This window comes from Gadus morhua, chromosome 3 (genome assembly GCF_902167405.1).
Source record: "Gadus morhua chromosome 3, gadMor3.0, whole genome shotgun sequence".
Classification (NCBI taxonomy): Eukaryota; Metazoa; Chordata; class Actinopteri; order Gadiformes; family Gadidae; genus Gadus; species Gadus morhua.
In genome coordinates this window covers 30,613,387-30,632,484 of record NC_044050.1, presented here as the reverse complement: position 1 = coordinate 30,632,484, position 19,098 = coordinate 30,613,387, and the positions used below count along the sequence as shown (strand labels likewise).

Below are 19,098 nucleotides of genomic sequence, written 5' to 3'. Positions count from 1 at the left end.
ACACCCCTTCAGTCGCCCAGAGGAACACCAACTACTACACTAACTAGACCACTAACTAGAAACCGTTCACTTTAACCCATTAGTAGGCTGAATGTTCATTCCAATATGCAAATTACCCGTAAGATAATATGTGCAGCCAGAAACACAATCAAACCAAAAAGACACGTTGTATGTTTTTATTAAGTCTTTAAAAACAAGCAGTAAAAAATTAAAAATTCAGCATACAATGACATGACTTATTGCAACAAAAAAAGAAAGTTCTTCCAACTATAACGTTGTCACACAAAAAAAGAGAGTCATGGTTTTGCAGAAGGACACTCAGAAGCGTTCTAGGATACAGTCGACCTGAACACATCCCTCTGCCCAGTAGCATACACTGTATACAGACACGACCCTCTTCATGATAGCAATAGGAAGAAAAGAAAAGTTTACATTGTTCTGCAACTTAACAGTGGGAATGTTTGGATAAAAAAGGAAAACAAATACCTATAACCGTCTAAAAGCAAAAGAGTTGACATTTTAAACAAACATTAGTTCTGTAATACTGAAAGCCTAACAGGATTCACCATCAGTAGAACAAAGAGTTTACTACAGTGTGACACGTTGTATGTACAGATGCTGTTATGATGTGAGCACACAACAAATTCCTTTGCTTCGTCCTGCAATTGCATGTGGCTGGTAAGTTACTGGTGAGTGAAGAATACCATGGAGTTCATTAGTGCTTTGTTCAAATCATCATTAGTCTTCCCACATTCTCTTCAGCTTATATTTTAAACGTACCAAAAAGAAAAAAGGAAAATATAAAAATGACCTTGGAAAAGGTCTCACAAAGCAAGCGTAAATGAGTCGCTCGACAGAAAAAGGAAAAATAAGTAATTAAAGGAAGAACCGTGATCAAACAACCAGAGTCCGGGTAGAGAGAATTCACAGGGAGATGGGGTCGCACCGAGGGACGGGGTCAACGCCTTACTGGGCCTGGAAGAAACACCAAAGGGTTAAACATCAGCAGCACCACCAGGGGTTAGTGGACCAGGAACCACCAGGGGTTAGTGGAACAGGAACCACCAGGGGTTAGTGGACCAGGAACCACCAGGGGTTAGTGGACCAGGAACCACCAGGGGTTAGTGGACCAGGAACCACCAGGGGTTAGTGGACCAGGAACCACCAGGGGTTAGTGGACCAGGAACCACCAGGGGTTAGTGGACCAGGAACCACCAGGGGTTAGTGGACCAGGAACCACCAGGGGTTTAAAGGGCTCAGGGTCTGTTCACTCTACCTGCTGGCCCTGCTGGGGGGCCCCGGCCTGCCCGGGGGCCTGGCCCGGCTGTCCGTAGTAGGCGGCCTGCTGTCGGTAGTACTCAGCCCAGGCGGCGCTGTAGTCCTGCTGGCCTCCAGCTGCCGCCGCCGCGCCTGGAGCCGGGGCGGCGGTCCCAGGGGCCGCGGCCGCAGGGGCCCCTCCACCCTGGGCTGAAAACACACAACACCGTCAGTACTGCAGAGGGCCTAGAGTCATGGTGGAGACACCGTCAGTACTGCAGAGGGCCTAGAGTCATGGTGGAGGAGACACCGTCAGTACTGCAGAGGGCCTAGAGTCAGGGTGGAGGAGACACCGTCAGTACTGCAGAGGGCCTAGAGTCATGGTGGAGGAGACACCGTCAGTACTGCAGAGGGCCTAGAGTCATGGTGGAGACACCGTCAGTACTGCAGAGGGCCTAGAGTCAGGGTGGAGACACCGTCAGTACTGCAGAGGGCCTAGAGTCAGGGTGGTGGAGACACCGTCAGTACTGCAGAGGGCCTAGAGTCAGGGTGGAGGAGACACCGTCAGTACTGCAGAGGGCCTACAGTCATGGTGGAGACACCGTCAGTACTGCAGAGGGCCTAGAGTCATGGTGGAGACACCGTCAGTACTGCAGAGGGCCTAGAGTAAGGGTGGAGACACCATCAGTACTGCAGAGGGCCTAGAGTCAGGGTGGAGACACTGTCAGTACTGCAGAGGGCCTAGAGTCATGGTGGAGACACCGTCAGTACTGCAGAGAGCCTAGAGTCATGGTGGTGGAGACACCGTCAGTACTGCAGAGGGCCTAGAGTCAGGGTGGAGGAGACAGCGTCAGTACCGCAGAGAGCCTAGAGTCATGGTGGAGACACCGTCAGTACTGCAGAGAGCCTAGAGTCAGGGTGGAGCTGAGCGACATGCTTCAGTCCCCGGGGATCCAAAGAGACGAATAAAGAGACTATTGGAACAGAAATGGGTGCTTGCCGCCTATCAAGATTGTATATCAAATATATGAAGATTCCCATTCACCTGCCATTCTGCGATAGGCAGATTAGGATTCTGATGATCGGGCTAAAAAATGTTGAAGGGAAGCATCTCTAAGGAAGATACGGTCGACCACTGACTAATCCACTGGTGTGAATCAGGGCCAGACGGGCTAATCTGTTTACAGTTAACCTTAAATGTATTCAAGGACCAACATGAGAAGCTACAGCCTCCATTGGTCCTACGTGCGTGAGGAGTTGTGGTGCATTAAGGAGGATAGCTGCAGTCAGAGCTCCCTCTGGTCTCACTCACTCATGCCCATCTTCTTGTAGTACTCCTCCCAGGCCTTGGTGTAGTCCGGCTGGCCCCCAGGGGTCTGGGCCACGAGGCCTGGGTCAGCGGGGGCCGCGGCAGGGGCCCCGGGGGCCTGGCCCGGCATGGGGCCCCCGGGCTGCTGCTGGCCGTAGTACTGGGCGTAGTACGCTGCCCAGGCCGCGTTGGGGTCGGCGGAGGCCTTACCTGGGGCAGGAGGTCAAAGGTTAATGAGGACGTAGGAGACACCTCAGAGAGACGGACACAGCGAGCGACCTCAGGGAGGAGAGAGAGAGGGAAGAGAGCGAGCGACCTCAGGGAGGAGAGAGAGAGGGAAGAGAGCGAGCGACCTCAGGGAGGAGAGAGAGAGGGAAGAGAGCGAGAGCGAGACCACAGGGAGGAGAGAGAGAGGGAAGAGAGCGAGAGCGAGACCACAGGGAGGAGAGCGAGAGGGAAGAGAGCGAGAGGGAAGAGAGCGAGAGAGAGCGAGAGAGCGAGAGCGAGAGCGAGAGCGAGAGCGAGAGCGAGAGCGAGAGAGAGAGAGACCTCAGGGAGGAGAGAGAGAGAGACCTCAGGGAGGAGAGAGAGAGAGACCTCAGGGAGGAGAGAGAGAGAGACCTCAGGGAGGAGAGAGAGAGAGACCTCAGGGAGGAGAGAGAGAGACCTCAGGGAGGAGAGACTCACTGGGGTCATGGGGCGCGGGGGCCTGCCACTGCTGGTAGGCGTTGCCCCAGCCCTGGGGGGCGTACTGGTGGCCACCGGGGGGGGCACCGCTGGGGGAGAGGCACAGGTCAGCACTGAAACACTAACGAGCGGTGCAGTCCCAGGGAGCTCTCCTTGTACTCACTGCGGGGGGCCGGCCGGGGGGCCTGCGTTGTAGGGGTTGGGGTTGTAAGGACCCATCGGTCCCCCTGGACCACCTGGACCACCTGGACCCGGACCCACAGGACACAGAGGACCCTGCACACAGAGACCAGTGGGTCACTGGGAGGCCAGCACCAGGCTACTGGGAGTGGCGTGGCACTGGGAGTGGCATGGCACTGGGAGTGGTACTGGGAGTGGCGTACAGCACCAGGCTGCGCCCCTACCTCGATCTTGTCCTCGATCAGCTGCTTGGCGTGGTCGATCTGCTGGGGGGACCCCCGGATGGTGAACAGCTTGAAGTTGGGGTCCCCGTTGGGTGGCGGCTGGCGTGAGATCTCTACGAAGGCCCCGGTCTGCTGGTTGATGGACTTGACGTTCTCTCCGCCTCTGCCGATCACAAGGCCGCACTTGTGCGCGGGAATGGAGAAGGTCATCTCTCCTCCGGGGGGACCCCAGTTCCCCTGGCCACGCCCCCTGCCACGCCCCCCAGGGGGCATGCCGGACCCGGGCGGACCCTGGGAAGGAGACATTGAATCCTGGTCAAGATAGTACCGTCGTCCTCCCCCCGCCCCCCGCCCCCCACCCCGCCCCCCGCCGCTCCCTGCTCCAACACTTACGCCCTGGCCCTCCTCGTCCCGCACGCGGATGGACTGCAGCAGCTCGTTGATGATGGCGGCGGCGTGCTCACAGCGGTCGGGGGGACCCATCACGTGGGCGATCTTATCGGGACTGGAGCCGTCGTCTAGGAGAAGGAACGCATTAAGGTCTGGTCCTTCCTCAACGCCCAATGGGCCAGAGGAGAGTCTAGCGCCTATTGGGCGCATTAGGGGTCACGGTTCTCCATGTAGCTCGCGTTACAGGAGCTAGCCTTCGTGTTTCGGCATTCGCCAGCTTTTATGGAGAACTACTAGAAACAAAGTGCATTTGTTCGGCAATCAACTAAATACACGTATTTCAAACTTCTAACCAGAACAAATAAGGATTATGAAGACGTCCCTTCACATTCCTTTTAGTCGTACCGGTTTTACCTGCACCCGTCTCAGCCTCACCTGGTTTGACCTGTACCCCAACATGACGCGCCTCCCCTCACCTGGTTTGAACTGTATCCGGACGCCGGCGTCGTTCTGGATCTTCTTGATCATCTCTCCGTTCCGCCCGATCACGACGCCCACCGAGTGGCGCGGCACCGGCACCTGGAGAGTAAACTAACATTCTGAGAATTGCAAACACATCCCCCTGTAACCAGGCCGACTGCGACTCAAGATCACATCCCCCTGTAACCAGGCCGACTGCGACTCAAGATCACATCCCCCTGTAACCAGGCCGACTGCGACTCAAGATCATATCCCCCTGTAACCAGGCCGACTGCGACTCAAGATCACATCCCCCTGTAACCAGGCCGACTGCGACTCAAGATCACATCCCCCTGTAACCAGGCCGACTGCGACTCAAGATCACATCCCCCTGTAACCAGGCCGACTGCGACTCAAGATCACATCCCCCTGTAACCGGGCAGACTGCGACTCAAGATCACATCCCCCTGTAACCGGGCAGACTGCGACTCAAGATCACATCCCCCTGTAACCGGGCAGACTGCGAGTCAAGATCACATCCCCCTGTAACCAGGCCGACTGCGACTCAAGATCACATCCCCCTGTAACCGGGCAGACTGCGACTCAAGCCCGGTTTACGTTATCGTGGATTACACGCGCTCACGAGATATGTAACCAACCAAGAACCGTGAATGTCGAATCATGGATCAAATGTCCAAAAATGACAGAGCGTATTATTCAGTATTAAGCGCAACATATTTTAATACAATATTGACTGGAGATTAGTAATCAGGGAGATATTCTCGAGGTAAAGTGTCAGACTTGCACCCGGTCGTCCGTGGTTCAATCCCCACCTAATTAGTAATTTAGGAAGGGTTGCTAGAGAAATCAAAACACTTTTCATACCATTTATTTTCCATTTCTTTGAATAGGCCTATTCTAAATTGACTGACCATAGCGGAGATTCCCTTAAGACACGTTGCTGGAACGCAACTCTAGCTTAAAGTAGCGAGGCTAAGCGAAATAAGTCCGGCTTTTCCTTTAGCTTGGTTGTTGGAATACCCCCCAGGGCTGCTCCATAATGGGAAAATCCTAGTCACGATTATTTTGGTCAACATTGAAATTGGAATTAATTTGGAGATTGAAAACATGATGCAATTTGTAAATGCAATTTCCCCTCAACGAAATGTGTACAAATAGAAAATTTTCACATCGAAAGTAATGTAAAAATATGTATCCAGCTGTTCTTAACATTTTATTTTAGGATGGACATCGTTTGACCCCAAAATCGCTACCAAAATAATTGCAGAACACGAATGTCTACAGATCTCGGCCTATGTAAAGCCCTGTCAACACGGGCCGACATAAACTTTACTTACTTCTATGCCTCCACCGCCGCCTCCACCACCACCTCCACCGCCGCCGCCTCCACCACCTCCTCCTCCTCCTCCCCCTCCTCCTCCCATCCTGGAGCCGTACTCATTCCTCTCTCCAAAGCCGGCATGGTCGCGCTCTCGGAGAATCTCGTTGACCAGCTCCATCGCTTGCTACAGTCACACAGAAATAGAAAAGAATACTTTAAAAATGGAAATTGAGCCCTTGTGTGTGGGGCGGTGCCTGTCGTTGTCTGGCCATCAACACAATGAATCAAATGGCTCCATCTGGAGAGTCATTTACATCCTAATGTGAATCCTTTGCGGGGTGTTTGGCACGTGGTGTAAAGGGTTAGGGTTTGTTAGGGGTAAAGTACCACCACTAAGTAGGGTAAGTGTAGTTGGGGTTAGTAAGCTGTGAAGTACCTCCACTTTGTAGGGATCTCCGATGATGCGGAGGGGCTTGTCCATGTTGGGGGGCTGAGAAGCATCTTGGATCAGAATCATCTTCACACCGGCCCGCTCCTGTGAACCACACAACGTTCTTTGAATTAACAGCGATAATTCAGCAAGAGCAGTTTAAACATGAGGCTCAATACATTCACTAACTGGCCAAATATACGCTATATCTATTAGCGGTGTGAACGGTTGCAAAAAAATTTAAACGGTTAAACTACCCCTTTTCTTCGTGTACGCGGTTAACGTTTTTTTTAATGAATTGATGAATTTTTATATTTATTTTAAAGTGGACCGCAGACGCGCTGACTCGGTTTAACTTGGTTCAATAGGGGTTAGGGTTATCCTAACCCTAACCCCCCTACTTCGTTCAATATGGGGATTATTTGTTTATCGACACGGCGGATACGCGAGCAGAATGATCGCAAAAAGAAAATTAGTTTGACCGATTGCCATGGTTATCTCGTGTGGTTAATTGCAGTTGCGATGTTAATTAGGATGTTGTTAGCTTACCGTTTCATTAATCTGTAATAAGAAAACGCGGTTACATGCTATAGACCCTAAAGTATCTGTGGTATAAAGGCTGGGACGAATTTCAAAGGATAAATATGTACACTATATGTTGAAATTATAGGCCGTCTCGATTCCCATTGAAATGAACAGCAGTGATTATTCTTCAAAACGAGAGCTGGTAAATCGTTTAATATGAATTAAACTGTAATCAGACAACGTGGTTATATGTTATAGACCCCTGAGTATCTGTGGTATAAAGGCTGCGACGAATTTTGAATTATAAATACGTAAACTTTGTGTTGGAAATGGACCGTCTCAATTCCCATTGAAACAAGGGGAATCTTTTTTTACGGTTTTCGTTGACTGATTTTTCCTAAAAGGTTTTGATTTACTAACCGGTTACACGTGTACACGTGTACCCATGCACACCCCTAGTATCTCCAGATCTACACGTCACCCACCTGCAGCTGTTTGATGGTCTCCCCTCCCTTGCCGATGATCAGCCCAGCCTTGCCCGCGGGGATGATCATCTCCTGCATGGACCCGCCCGGGCCCCCGTTGGAGGAGGACTCGTGGAAGGAGGGGGGGGTCCCACGTCCCCGGGACACGATCTCATCCAGGAACATCTTGGCTTTCCTACAGAGAGAAGTTATCAGAGTTTGCCCTTCTCCGTCAGGGGGGACCAACAGAAGCCCTGGGACGGCGGGACCGTGTCGGGGGGGGGGGGGGGGGGACGTACTGTATAGCGTCAGCGGGGCCGGTGAGGGACACGCTCCTCTCTGGAAGCCCGCCGCTGTCTGAGGGGGGGGACACAGCGGATTAGGGATGAATTTGAACACGTTTAACAAGCCTTTACATCGTCTACATTATGACTTCCCGCAGGCCACTCACCAGGGGCGATCTGGACCTTGCAGCCAGAGTCCTGCTGGATCTTATTGATCTGCTCTCCTCCACGGCCAATCACTGATCAATACAATAGAGTGTTAGAATAATGAACTACCACTAGGAGTAGGATAATTAAGGCTGGAGCTCTCTGTGGCACTCACCCAGACCGACCATGCTGTCGGGAACACGGTACTCCTCAGTCAGGGTGGAGGGCCTCGCGCTGAAGGGGTCGACGCGACAGGTTAATTAAAGAACACATTTGATAAAGGCAGAGTTTAGTGGAGGCCGATTAAAGAAACTAAGGTCTGAGAGGCCATTTGTGGTTTAAAATGTAGTATTTTCCTTATGATTCAACATATTAACCAGAATAAAGATCAATCTTGGACTGTGGTGCTTCTTTGCGGGAAATAATCACTTTTTGTCCAGCAGGTTCAATACAAGTCCATATCAATTATACCAACAAGGAGAGACTGCTCTCTGATAGCAGTAACGCTGGGACACAAACTAAGAGCGTGACCGACGGTGGAACGTACCTCTGTTGTGACAGGGCGGCCAGTTGAGCTCCGATGGCTAAGGAGAGAATGAACATTGGTCAGACATCAAGAAAGAGGCAGAATATGGTGAAACCAGCAGTGGTTCTCAGTGTTCAACCTACACAGTGCCGAGTCCCGGTCACCCTGGGAAGCCATCTTTTTAGCGTCGGGTTGATCTGAGGAAACAAAGCAGAAGGTTTTTAACAAACACGTCTTGGAGAGGTTGACCCTAACCCTCAATAGTGCTCCGTTCAAATGCCCTTTCAGCCTCTGACCTGCGTCTTCTAGTGATCGCTTCTGTGCTGGGAAAGCATAGTTCTCAGCACCCCCGTTGTTGCTCATTGGGGTGGGAACATCTCCACCGATCTTTGCTGCAATCTGCCAAGAGGGGAAATGTATTAAACAACTGGAGTTCAACAGTAGTTCCAGCTCAATCAGGAAGACGGAACCTCCTGCAGTCTCACAACAAATGGACACATTTGATATGAGCCCGATCTTCGGGGCTCTCCAGTGAATCGTGTAAATCCATTTAAGTTTTGACAATACATACATTATTTACAAAGTGGTAATCATTCGGAGGATCCAAAAACACCAAGACTAAATCAGCGCTGTCCACTAATTCTATTGAGTCAGTATTTACCTCAAGCTCCCCAGACCTTCTGAGACTCATAAACAAAACCTGTATCTAGCTACTGCTCAGACCTTCCCTGTGACTCTTTAGCTAAACCTGCATCCACCTCAGCTCCTCAGACCTTCTGAGAACCTGAAGTCTTTATTGAACCTCGAGCCCCTCAACACGTGTCGCCATCTCAGCCCAGGTGAGTTCTGACACTAAAACTCAAACAAAGAGCAGGCCGCCCCCACCGCCTTCTGGCACTCACTAGCCGGTCTATTAGGGGTTAGGATCAGTTACACAGCTGGAGGTTCTACCCTATTTCATAATTGAGCGGCAGGGCTCCGGTCCGGGGTTCCAGTACGGGTCTCCCAGGGACCGGGACCGTCCGGGTCCTCGTGGTCCGCCGGTCCTCGGCTCGGTTTCCCCGCCGACCTCCGAACACACGACGGGTCGACCGGGAGACCGCCGACCGCGGACCGACGGAGGCGATGGTCATTTAATGGATCTCCTCAATAACCGTAGCTAGCTGTTAGTCTCACTAGCTTCTGCCGTTAGCCTCACTAGCTGCTGGGTTAGCCTCGCTAGCATCGCCAGCTAGGTCATGTTAGTGTAAACGTGCTAACGCGGCTAGCAGGCGGGCTAACGGCTCGCTGCGGTGCTCCACACACTAACATCGACATTAAAACGTAAGTCCGGGTGGATCGTTCTCAAACGGTAGAATATGTACCTGTCTGGCTCGTTGAACAGCATCTGCAAAAGCGTCGTTTTTAATCCCCGCAGCGGCCCCGTTCGTCGGCAGAGCCCCGTACCCAGACATGCTAACCGAAGAGACGGACAGAGAGCTAACTGGAGGCGGGTCGAGGTGCGCAGGAGCGGGAAGACAAGAAACAGAGGACGGAGGGGGCGGGACTACAGGAGGACCAATCAGCGCTGCTGAGGGAGAACAACAATGGACCAACACGCATGCGTGTCCGTGGTTTAGAGGGACTCTTGATAGACAGTTCCAGTCCAGCCAATCACGGACCAGTGGCTGTATCAGGTATCCAATCAGCTCTCTGGATGTCCGGATTTACGTTAGCAGCGGCGGTCAATTAGGAGTGGGCGGTTCTTAGGGCAGAAAACCATAAATAAGCAGTCTGTACATTTGTATATTCCGAAACATTAGAGATCCAAGAGTAAATGAAATACTTAGTCACAATATTGCTGTTTTATTAGGTAGCAGAAAATCACATTTGATACAAATATAACGGTAGATTTATTCCTGAGAGCTGGCCTACATCAATCATGTGGCAATATGGCACTTTATCATAAATCTATTATATTCTAAATATGAATAGGAAACAAAGTCATCAGTCTCTTTGCAAACCAATTGTAACCAGGGTATGTATGATTTTATAAATAAAAGTGTACACACTATGAATAGGCCTATCAATGATATTGAATAATTGTGTTTTAATTGTGTAGCATCTGCAGTAGCTGCTATCACTGCTGTACACGGGGCATGGGTTAGCCTAGCGATTGTTTGTACTTGTAATTGGTTCTTTGAACATCTTTACTGTACTGACAGCTATATATTGTTTCACTTCTTGTGACAAATTAACTTATTGTAAGTCGCTTCGGATAAAAGCGGCTGCTAAATGCCCTAAATGTAAATGTAAATGAATAAAGCAAAGCTTTAGCAGAACAGCGAGCAGCAACAGTCCTTTATGGACCAGTGATGTTGTCTGAAGGTCAGGACAGAGACTCCATCCCCAGGTTGAGGTGGGTTCTCTACGGCCCCCTGGTGTTGAGGAACCCGTTCTCTATGGTTCCTGGTGCTAGAGGAACCCGTTCTCCATGGTTCCTGGTGCTAGAGGAACCCGTTCTCTATGGTTCCTGGTGCTAGAGGAACCCGTTCTCCATGGTTCCTGGTGCTAGAGGAACCCGTTCTCTATGGTTCCTGGTGCTAGAGGAACAGTTCTCTATGGCTCCTGGTGCTAGAGGAACCCGTTCTCTATGGTTCCTGGTGCTAGAGGAACCCGTTCTCCATGGTTCCTGGTGCTAGAGGAACAGTTCTCCATGGTTCCTGGTGCTAGAGGAACCCGTTCTCTATGGTTCCTGGTGCTAGAGGAACAGTTCTCCATGGTTCCTGGTGCAAGAGGAACAGTTCTCTATGGTTCCTGGTGCTAGAGGAACAGTTCTCCATGGTTCCTGGTGCTAGAGGAACAGTTCTCTATGGTTCCTGGTGCTAGAGGAACAGTTCTCCATGGTTCCTGGTGCTAGAGGAACCCGTTCTCTATGGTTCCTGGTGCTAGAGGAACCCGTTCTCCATGGTTCCTGGTGCTAGAGGAACAGTTCTCCATGGTTCCTGGTGCTAGAGGAACCCGTTCTCTATGGTTCCTGGTGCTAGAGGAACCCGTTCTCTATGGTTCCTGGTGCTAGAGGAACAGTTCTCCATGGCTCCTGGTGCTAGAGGAACAGTTCTCTATGGTTCCTGGTGCTAGAGGAACCCGTTCTCTATGGTTCCTGGTGCTAGAGGAACAGTTCTCCATGGTTCCTGGTGCTAGAGGAACCCGTTCTCTATGGTTCCTGGTGCTAGAGGAACCCGTTCTCTATGGTTCCTGGTGCTAGAGGAACAGTTCTCTATGGTTCCTGGTGCTAGAGGAACAGTTCTCCATGGTTCCTGGTGCTAGAGGAACCCGTTCTCCATGGCTCCTGGTGCTAGAGGAACAGTTCTCTATGGTTCCTGGTGCTAGAGGAACCCGTTCTCTATGGTTCCTGGTGCTAGAGGAACCCGTTCTCTATGCCGCGCCTGCAGAGGAGGAAACAACTGTTTTGACCTGGCTGTTGGTCAGGGGGGTCAGAGGTCAGAGGGGGTCAGAGGTCAGGGGGGGGGGTCAGGGGGTCAGAGGTCAGGGGGGGTGAGGGGGGGTCAGGTCAGGGGGGGTCTATCTAGATCTCCTCAGTCTACATGCAGTGCATGCAGAATATGGAATGTATAACTAGTTATATCTATCCACCCCCACCACCTTTCTCATGCACTCGTAGACCCCCCCTCTCTACCGGGGGACCCCCGCCCCCACCACCTTCCTCATGTACTCGTAGACCACGTAGGAGATGCTGACGGCGGGAATGACTTTGAGCAGATTTGGGGAGAGGCCGCGGTACAGCCCGGCCACGCCCTCCTGGGCCAGGATGCTGTGGAACAGGGCGGTCATGGAGGGACGGGGGCCTCCTCCCTCCGCGGCTGAGGGGGAGAGGGGGAGAGGTCGGATCAAGAGGCCCGTCTGGGAGGGCATGACACAGCCTCCCTCCAGGCCCACGCGTCGCTGTGGTCACCTTGGGCCTGCATGCGTGTCTTGACCAGGGCGAGCGGGTAGCTGGCCAGCTGGCCACAGGTGCTGGACAGCGCCCCGCAGCTGACCAGAACCAGGACCCCGGGGGGCCCGGAGGCCGAGTTCCTGCTGATCCACGAGTTCTTCAGAGACTGGAGGGAAGGAAGATAACAGGCAAGCTTAACAGTGTGTGTGTGTGTGTGTGTGTGTGTGTGTGTGTGTGTGTGTGTGTGTGTGTGTGTGTGTGGTTCACCTCGTAGACGGCCAGGTCGATGCCTGCAGCCGGGGCGATGGCCAGCAGGTTGGGGACGTAGCCCCGGTAGAAGGCCCAGACGCCCTCCCTCCGCAGCAGCTGGGAGACGCAGTCCGCCACCCCCGAGAACTGGCCCGTGGCCCTCAGCGTCAGCCGTGTCTTCAGGACCTGGAGGGAGAGGCTGTGAGGGGGGCCGGTGGCTAGAGGGCCGTTCCCCATAGGGGGACAGCGGGACAGATCTGTGGGCTTTTGGGGACCAGTACCAGCCCTCCTCTGGCGCTTCAGGGCCAGCCAGCAGCCGGGCCTCTTGTAACAATATATATCAAAGCTAATAAAAAGCTAAGTCGTGGGCAGACGGTATCCGATGGGTTATGAGGCCGTTGCCCTCTAAATAGACAGTTTACCCGCTCCAAAGTGATTGGTCACAACGACGCGGACTACAAACTGGCTACAGACAGAACCCGCATTCTGCATTAAGATAAAGAAATCTGTGGATAGAGATATGAAGCTTAAACAAACTCGGTCAATGACTGGTGTTGCCATGGTGTGTGTGTGTGTGTGTGTGTGTGTGTGTGTGTGTGTGTGTGTGTGTGTGTGTGTGTGTGTGTGTGTGTGTGTGTGTGTGTGTGTGTGTGTGTGTGTGTGTGTGTGTGTGTGTGTGTGTGTGTGTGTGACCTCTAGTGGGTAGATGGCGGTCTGGGCGATGGCTCCAGCCAGTGAGCCAGCTATAAACCTCTCCTGAAGCTTCAGGTGTCCGCTGGCGTCACTTCCTCCCAGAAGGCCTTTGATCTGCACACATTCAGACGTTGGTTTAGTACAACGTGGCGCTGCAGGACCAGTCCATGGAGGGGCACCTCCGGGCTGCTCACCTGCTCGTAGACGGTGAACTTGATGGCGGTCTCGGGGGCCATCTTCAGGACGTTGATCCCGTTGCCCCTCCACAGCGAGCCCAGCCCCCCCTCCCTCACCATGGACTGGAAGCTGTTCCCCACCGAGCTCGTCCCGGGGAAGGAGCCGTGGACCTGAGGGCAGAAGGACCACCAGGTCGGCTTTACATTATTACAACAACTTCATAATAACATCCTTAGAGTTGGAATGTCAATTATTTCTCTGGAGCTATGCTCCTAAGGCGGCCAAAGAAAGCCCTGCCGATGGGGTCGGTGTGGGGGATGTTGACCTGGAGGAAGACCTTGAGCCGGTCCAGGGGCGCGGTGCTGGTCCGGGACACGGCCCCCGCCAGCCCCCCGGAGGCCAGCTGCCGCCACACAGAGGACCTGCTCTGATCCGACAGCTCCTCCGGGATCCGCAGCTGCTCTCCGGTGTCCAGGATCTGATCAGAGGAACACACGCCGCACGGGAGCCAATGGGAGGGGGGCCGGACGCACGGGAGCCAATGGGAGGGGGGCCGGACGCACGGGAGCCAATGGGAGGGGAGCCGAACGCACGGGAGCCAATGGGAGGGGAGCCGAACGCACGGGAGCCAATGGGAGGGGAGCAGGGACACACAGGGATTAACTGAACCTTTCCTTCAATGGGCGATTGATGCATATGCATGTTTGTGTGTGTGTGTGTGTGTGTGTGTGTGTGTGTGTGTGTGTGTGTGTGTGTGTGTGTGTGTGTGTGTGTGTGTGTGTGTGTGTGTGTGTGTGTGTGTGTGTGTGTGTGTGAGTGTGTGTGTCTCACCATGGTGTGTCTCCAGTAGCGGGCCACGTCCTCCATGTTGTGAAGTGGGTTGAACAGGAAGTGGTCGCGCCACTCGGCCCAGTCTATCGTCATGGTCCCGTCTCTGTCCATACTATCTGGCGCACGCACACATACACACACAAATGCACACACAAACATGCACGCGGACACATTAGGAATGCTTGTGCTGTTAGCCATTGTTTAAGTCATGTGGATGATGATAAATCCTGGATGACAAAATGTCCGTTAAACATTACGAATCATGGATCATTTTGTGATTTTCCAAACTTGCAGATCCGTTTGGAGGTTATTCTGTAAATATTGAGGACAGACCTGCTCAGAATCCGCTCTGCCTCCTGGCGGCTGACGTCCAGACCGATGGAGCGCAGAGAGTGTTGGATCTCTGCTGCGTCGATTTCACCTGAGGACACACACTACTCACAGGTTAGAGGACACACTATTCACAGGTTAGAGGACACACTACTCACAGCTTAGAGGACACACTACTCACAGCTTAGAGGACACACACTACTCACAGGTTAGAGGACACACTACTCACAGCTTAGAGGACACACTACTCACAGGTTAGAGGACACACTACTCACAGGTTAGAGGACACACTACTCACAGCTTAGAGGACACTACTCACAGGTTAGAGGACACACTACTCACAGCTTAGAGGACACTACTCACAGGTTAGAGGACACACTACTCACAGCTTAGAGGACACACACTACTCACAGGTTAGAGGACACACTACTCACAGGTTAGAGGACACACTACTCACACCTTAGAGGACACTACTCACAGGTTAGAGGACACACTACTCACAGCTTAGAGGACACACACTACTCACAGGTTAGAGGACACACTACTCACAGCTTAGAGGACACACACTACTCACAGCTTAGAGGACACACTACTCACAGCTTAGAGGACACACTACTCACAGCTTAGAGGACACACTACTCACAGCTTAGAGGACACACACTACTCACAGGTTAGAGGACACACTACTCACAGCTTAGAGGACACACACTACTCACAGGTTAGAGGACACACTACTCACAGGTTAGAGGACACACTACTCACAGCTTAGAGGACACACTACTCACAGGTTAGAGGACACACTACTCACAGCTTAGAGGACACACTACTCACAGCTTAGAGGACACTACTTACAGGTTAGACCGTTAGAGGACACACTACTCACAGCTTAGAGGACACACACTACTCACAGCTTAGAGGACACACACTACTCACAGGTTAGAGGACACACTACTCACAGCTTAGAGGACACACTACTCACAGCTTAGAGGACACACTACTCACAGGTTAGAGGACACACTACTCACAGGTTAGAGGACACACTACTCACAGGTTAGAGGACACACTACTCACAGGTTAGAGGACACACTACTCACAGGTTAGAGGACACACTACTCACAGCTTAGAGGACACTACTCACAGATTAGAGGACACACTACTCACAGCTTAGAGGACACACACTACTCACAGGTTAGAGGACACACTACTCACAGGTTAGAGGACACACTACACACAGGTTAGAGGACACACTACTCACAGGTTAGAGGACACACTACTCACAGGTTAGAGGACACACTACTCACAGGTTAGAGGACACACTACTCACAGGTTAGAGGTTAGAGGACACACTACTCCCAGGTTAGAGGACACACTACTCACAGGTTAGAGGACACACTACTCACAGCTTAGAGGTAAGAAGACACACTACTCACAGGTTAGAGGACACACTACTCACAGGTTAGAGGACACACTACTCACAGGTTAGAGGTTAGAGGACACACTACTCACAGGCTAGAGGACACACTACTCACAGGTTAGAGGACACACTACTCACAGGTTAGAGGACACACTACTCACAGGTTAGAGGACACACTACTCACAGGTTAGAGGACACACTACTCACATGTTAGAGGACACACTACTCACAGCTTAGAGGACACACTACTCACAGCTTAGAGGTTAGAGGACACACTACTCACAGGTTAGAGGACACACTACTCACAGGTTAGAGGTTAGAGGACACACTACTCACAGGTTAGAGGACACACTACTCACAGGTTAGAGGACACACTACTCACAGGTTAGAGGTTAGAGGACACACTACTCACAGGTTAGAGGACACACTACTCACAGGTTAGAGGACACACTACTCACAGGTTAGAGGACACACTACTCACAGGTTAGAGGACACACTACTCACAGGTTAGAGGACACACTACTCACAGGTTAGAGGACACACTACTCACAGGTTAGAGGACACACTACTCACAGGTTAGAGGTTAGAGGACACACTACTCACAGGTTAGAGGACACACTACTCACAGGTTACAGTTACACAGAGCCCCTGAACACATGGGACCAGGTCTTAGTATGATCTGTGAGTGTGTCTGGACAGACCGTCGTGGTTGCGGTCCAGGTTGCTGAACAGGAGTCTGAGTTGCTTCTCGTGGGTGTGGAGGTAGCGGCTGAACTCCTCAAAGTCCAGCTCCCCGTCCTGGTTGGTGTCCCCGGCGAGGACGACCTGGAGCGGGGAGTCAGAGCACAGTGGAGTGGAGGGGGTTAGTAAGACATGACTCGCTTCAAAGTCTAAATACACCATTCAAGAACCACCATCCATCATATGTCATCATTTATTATTCTGTATTTTCATTATTCTGAATAACTGTGTTCCATGAGGCGGAGCGATGCTACGGTTCTGTGTGAAGGCCATCGGTCTTTACAGGTCAAAGCCTTGAGCCTTCATTAAGGGAAACGTTACAGCTGCCTCCTCTGAACATAACACCCATATCACGCTTATGTGGAAATAAGAAGAACTTCAGCACAACAGAAATAGATGGAGGGAGAGAGGGAGAGGGAGAAAGGTTAACTTTCTCATCTTACCAGGACCTCTGGGGTTCAGTATAAATAGACCCGGTCTCCCCTGCTGAGAGGGACACTAAACGTCACTGCTCAAACTCAGGATATTCAGCCGGAGGTTTACCCACGTGACACACTGAAGATTACGACCAATAAGTTAGACTGAGGTGTTTGTTCATCTGGTAGAACGGAATACAGTGACTTAAGTATTACTGAAGCATTGTAGCCAAATATACAATAATTGTATTGGCATGCTCAAAATTAATTCATCTTTAATAATCCCAATAAGTAATAACAAATTAAGAATAATATGGTCAGTCTATGTAGGCCTATGCCAGCAATACCGTCAGTAAATGTCGACAAGCTATGAGACTATACTTATAAAGATATACTTTAAAAAAACTATAAAAATAATACTTTTAATCACAGGGTTTGATTAGATCTTCTTTTCCAACCAGTGACAGATTGTAACTCAAGGACGTGTCACGGCATGCTTTAACATACCTAACAAACCCAATGCAGTCTAAGTGCAATATTCTGTCTTTGTTGTACTTTTGTACATTGAACACTAACATGATAATTATCCATGCATACTGTTTTTTTTAAATCTCTGGTCGTTTAGATGAGTTCTTGTTCCGACCCTCTCGTCTGGATAGAGGGGTCACATGAGGCTCAAACAGTAAAGAGAGGTTCTGTTGACTTGGGGAGCTTGAACCACAGTACACTCTCTCCTCCGGCGGCTCACCTTATCCACGGAGCTCCGGGACACCCCTCGCTTTGCCAGGCCAACCCGCAGCTCACGTAGATCGATCCGTCCATCCTTATTGAGGTCCAGCTGATCGAACAGTCTGGCCCAGCGCCTCCTCCTCCTCAGCTCCGGGCTCTCCTGGTTCTCCTGGCAGCTGGCCACCAGGAGGACCCCGAGTCGCTCCATGCGACCTTATAGCGGGTGCTCAACGCTAGGACGAGGTGACGCCTGGAGGATCAGCATTACGAGGGATTGGAACATGAGCTCATAAGCGGACGTTACCTCCGTCGATCATATCATGGTTATTAGACCTCCACCGCCTTCTTCTGAGCAGACCTTCTGACTTCTTTCACCGACCAACATGGACGCGCAGCTTCTCGGTCCTGCTGTCAACCTGCTACTGGTTCTAGTCTTCAAACGGTGGATGTGAAACGAGATGGATCCGCCTTCCGTGAAGGTAGAGAGAGGAACAGCAGGACCTCTCCTCCAGAAATTAGAGAGAGGAACAGAAGGACGTCTCCTGAGGTAGAGAGAGGAACCGCAGGACTTCCCTCCGCCTCGACACCTTCCTGAATCTGAAGGAGCAGCATGACGCCTTTCTGAACTCCTGTACGTGTGTAGTCTGCGTCCTGCAGTCCTCACTGTTAAGCAGGGTTAGGGTTAGGGTTCTTTACAGTCCAAGGTCATCTTGTATTACTGTTAAGAGATTAAACGAAATCACCTTTCCTACTATCTAATGAGTTTAATTAATCGTCATAAAGTGGCTATAAACATGTATCGTTGAATTGTGCACAGATACAAATTCTGCTTTTTGCACACCTACTTCATACTCAGGGTTTATAGTATATTATATATCTGCTCGAGGAGAAATCCAGAACTATGACACTGGTTGCATCTGCTAATATCTGGAGGATCATTTTTAGATTAGTTGAAAAAAAGTGTAATATACCGTAATAGCAAAGGCATAAAAAGATATGCTATTTCTCAGTGGAAAGGTTAAAAGATCTGACAGATATGAAATATAACAATGCATACAGGATCATTAAATGAGCTATTGATTAAATATTCTAAACCCTTTCGTCCTGTGGGGGTTAAATGCATAACAAGACCGGGTTCTTCTAAGCTTTAAGTGTTGAAAATGTTTTAATGTAAGAACTTCAGTCAAAACTCAGTCAACGCTCAAATTATGTAATTTATATATTATTACTATATTTACTCCACGCAAATATACAATTAGGGCCCCATGCGTTTGTTGGTTCTACTAAAGGTTTGAATCCCTTTAGATGGCGACCATGCTGTTGTTGGTTCTACTGAAGGTTTGAATCCCTTTAGATG

The 19,098-nt window shown here is 51.1% G+C and overlaps 2 protein-coding genes across 8 annotated transcripts; both read right to left on the bottom strand.

The window, feature by feature from the left end:
* Positions 1-161: 161 nt before the first annotated feature.
* khsrp (KH-type splicing regulatory protein) lies at positions 162-9,761 on the bottom strand. 5 transcript variants are annotated; one of them, XM_030351280.1, is made up of 18 exons: positions 9,589-9,761; positions 8,521-8,623; positions 8,368-8,421; positions 8,246-8,282; positions 7,874-7,932; positions 7,719-7,790; positions 7,567-7,624; positions 7,289-7,463; positions 6,285-6,383; positions 5,865-6,032; positions 4,524-4,638; positions 4,051-4,175; positions 3,658-3,948; positions 3,417-3,529; positions 3,254-3,342; positions 2,570-2,776; positions 1,277-1,467; positions 162-975 (listed from the first exon to the last, which is right to left on the bottom strand). In XM_030351280.1, exons 1-18 carry the CDS (start codon positions 9,676-9,678, stop codon positions 967-969), a joined length of 2,055 nt encoding a protein of 684 aa, XP_030207140.1. In that variant the 5' UTR covers positions 9,679-9,761; the 3' UTR covers positions 162-966. The 5 variants fall into 5 exon arrangements, with proteins under 5 accessions (XP_030207140.1, XP_030207141.1, XP_030207137.1 ...); XM_030351281.1 differs by having other exon boundaries at positions 4,524-4,626; XM_030351277.1 differs by having other exon boundaries at positions 3,658-3,969; positions 9,589-9,759.
* Positions 9,762-10,053: 292 nt separating this feature from the next.
* LOC115540194 (calcium-binding mitochondrial carrier protein SCaMC-1) lies at positions 10,054-18,411 on the bottom strand. Of its 3 annotated transcripts, none has more exons than XM_030351284.1 (11): positions 17,761-18,411; positions 16,557-16,680; positions 14,445-14,532; positions 14,112-14,223; positions 13,606-13,758; positions 13,298-13,450; positions 13,104-13,217; positions 12,429-12,596; positions 12,180-12,327; positions 11,931-12,087; positions 10,054-11,652 (listed from the first exon to the last, which is right to left on the bottom strand). In XM_030351284.1, exons 1-11 carry the CDS (start codon positions 17,947-17,949, stop codon positions 11,625-11,627), a joined length of 1,434 nt encoding a protein of 477 aa, XP_030207144.1. In that variant the 5' UTR covers positions 17,950-18,411; the 3' UTR covers positions 10,054-11,624. The 3 variants fall into 3 exon arrangements, with proteins under 3 accessions (XP_030207144.1, XP_030207145.1, XP_030207146.1); XM_030351285.1 differs by having other exon boundaries at positions 14,112-14,227; positions 17,761-17,779; XM_030351286.1 differs by lacking the exons at positions 16,557-16,680; positions 17,761-18,411 and having other exon boundaries at positions 14,112-14,227; positions 14,445-14,545.
* Positions 18,412-19,098: the final 687 nt, after the last annotated feature.

Bases quoted from the DNA above. Each gene is read 5' to 3' on its own strand.
- khsrp (XM_030351278.1), bottom strand. From the start codon at position 9,678: ATGTCTGGGTACGGGGCTCTGCCGACGAACGGGGCCGCTGCGGGGATT. The intron at 8,283-8,367 runs GTAGGTTGAACA...TTCTCTCCTTAG, and splicing joins TGACCGGGACTCGGCACTGT to CCATCGGAGCTCAACTGGCC. The intron at 4,176-4,523 runs GTGAGGGGAGGC...TCCTTCTCCTAG, and splicing joins CCGGATACAGTTCAAACCAG to ACGACGGCTCCAGTCCCGAT.
- LOC115540194 (XM_030351284.1), bottom strand. From the start codon at position 17,949: ATGGAGCGACTCGGGGTCCTCCTGGTGGCCAGCTGCCAGGAGAACCAG. The intron at 14,224-14,444 runs GTCTGTCCTCAA...TGCGCCAGATAG, and splicing joins GCAGAGCGGATTCTGAGCAG to TATGGACAGAGACGGGACCA. The intron at 12,328-12,428 runs GTGAACCACACA...CCTTCCCTCCAG, and splicing joins TCGACCTGGCCGTCTACGAG to TCTCTGAAGAACTCGTGGAT.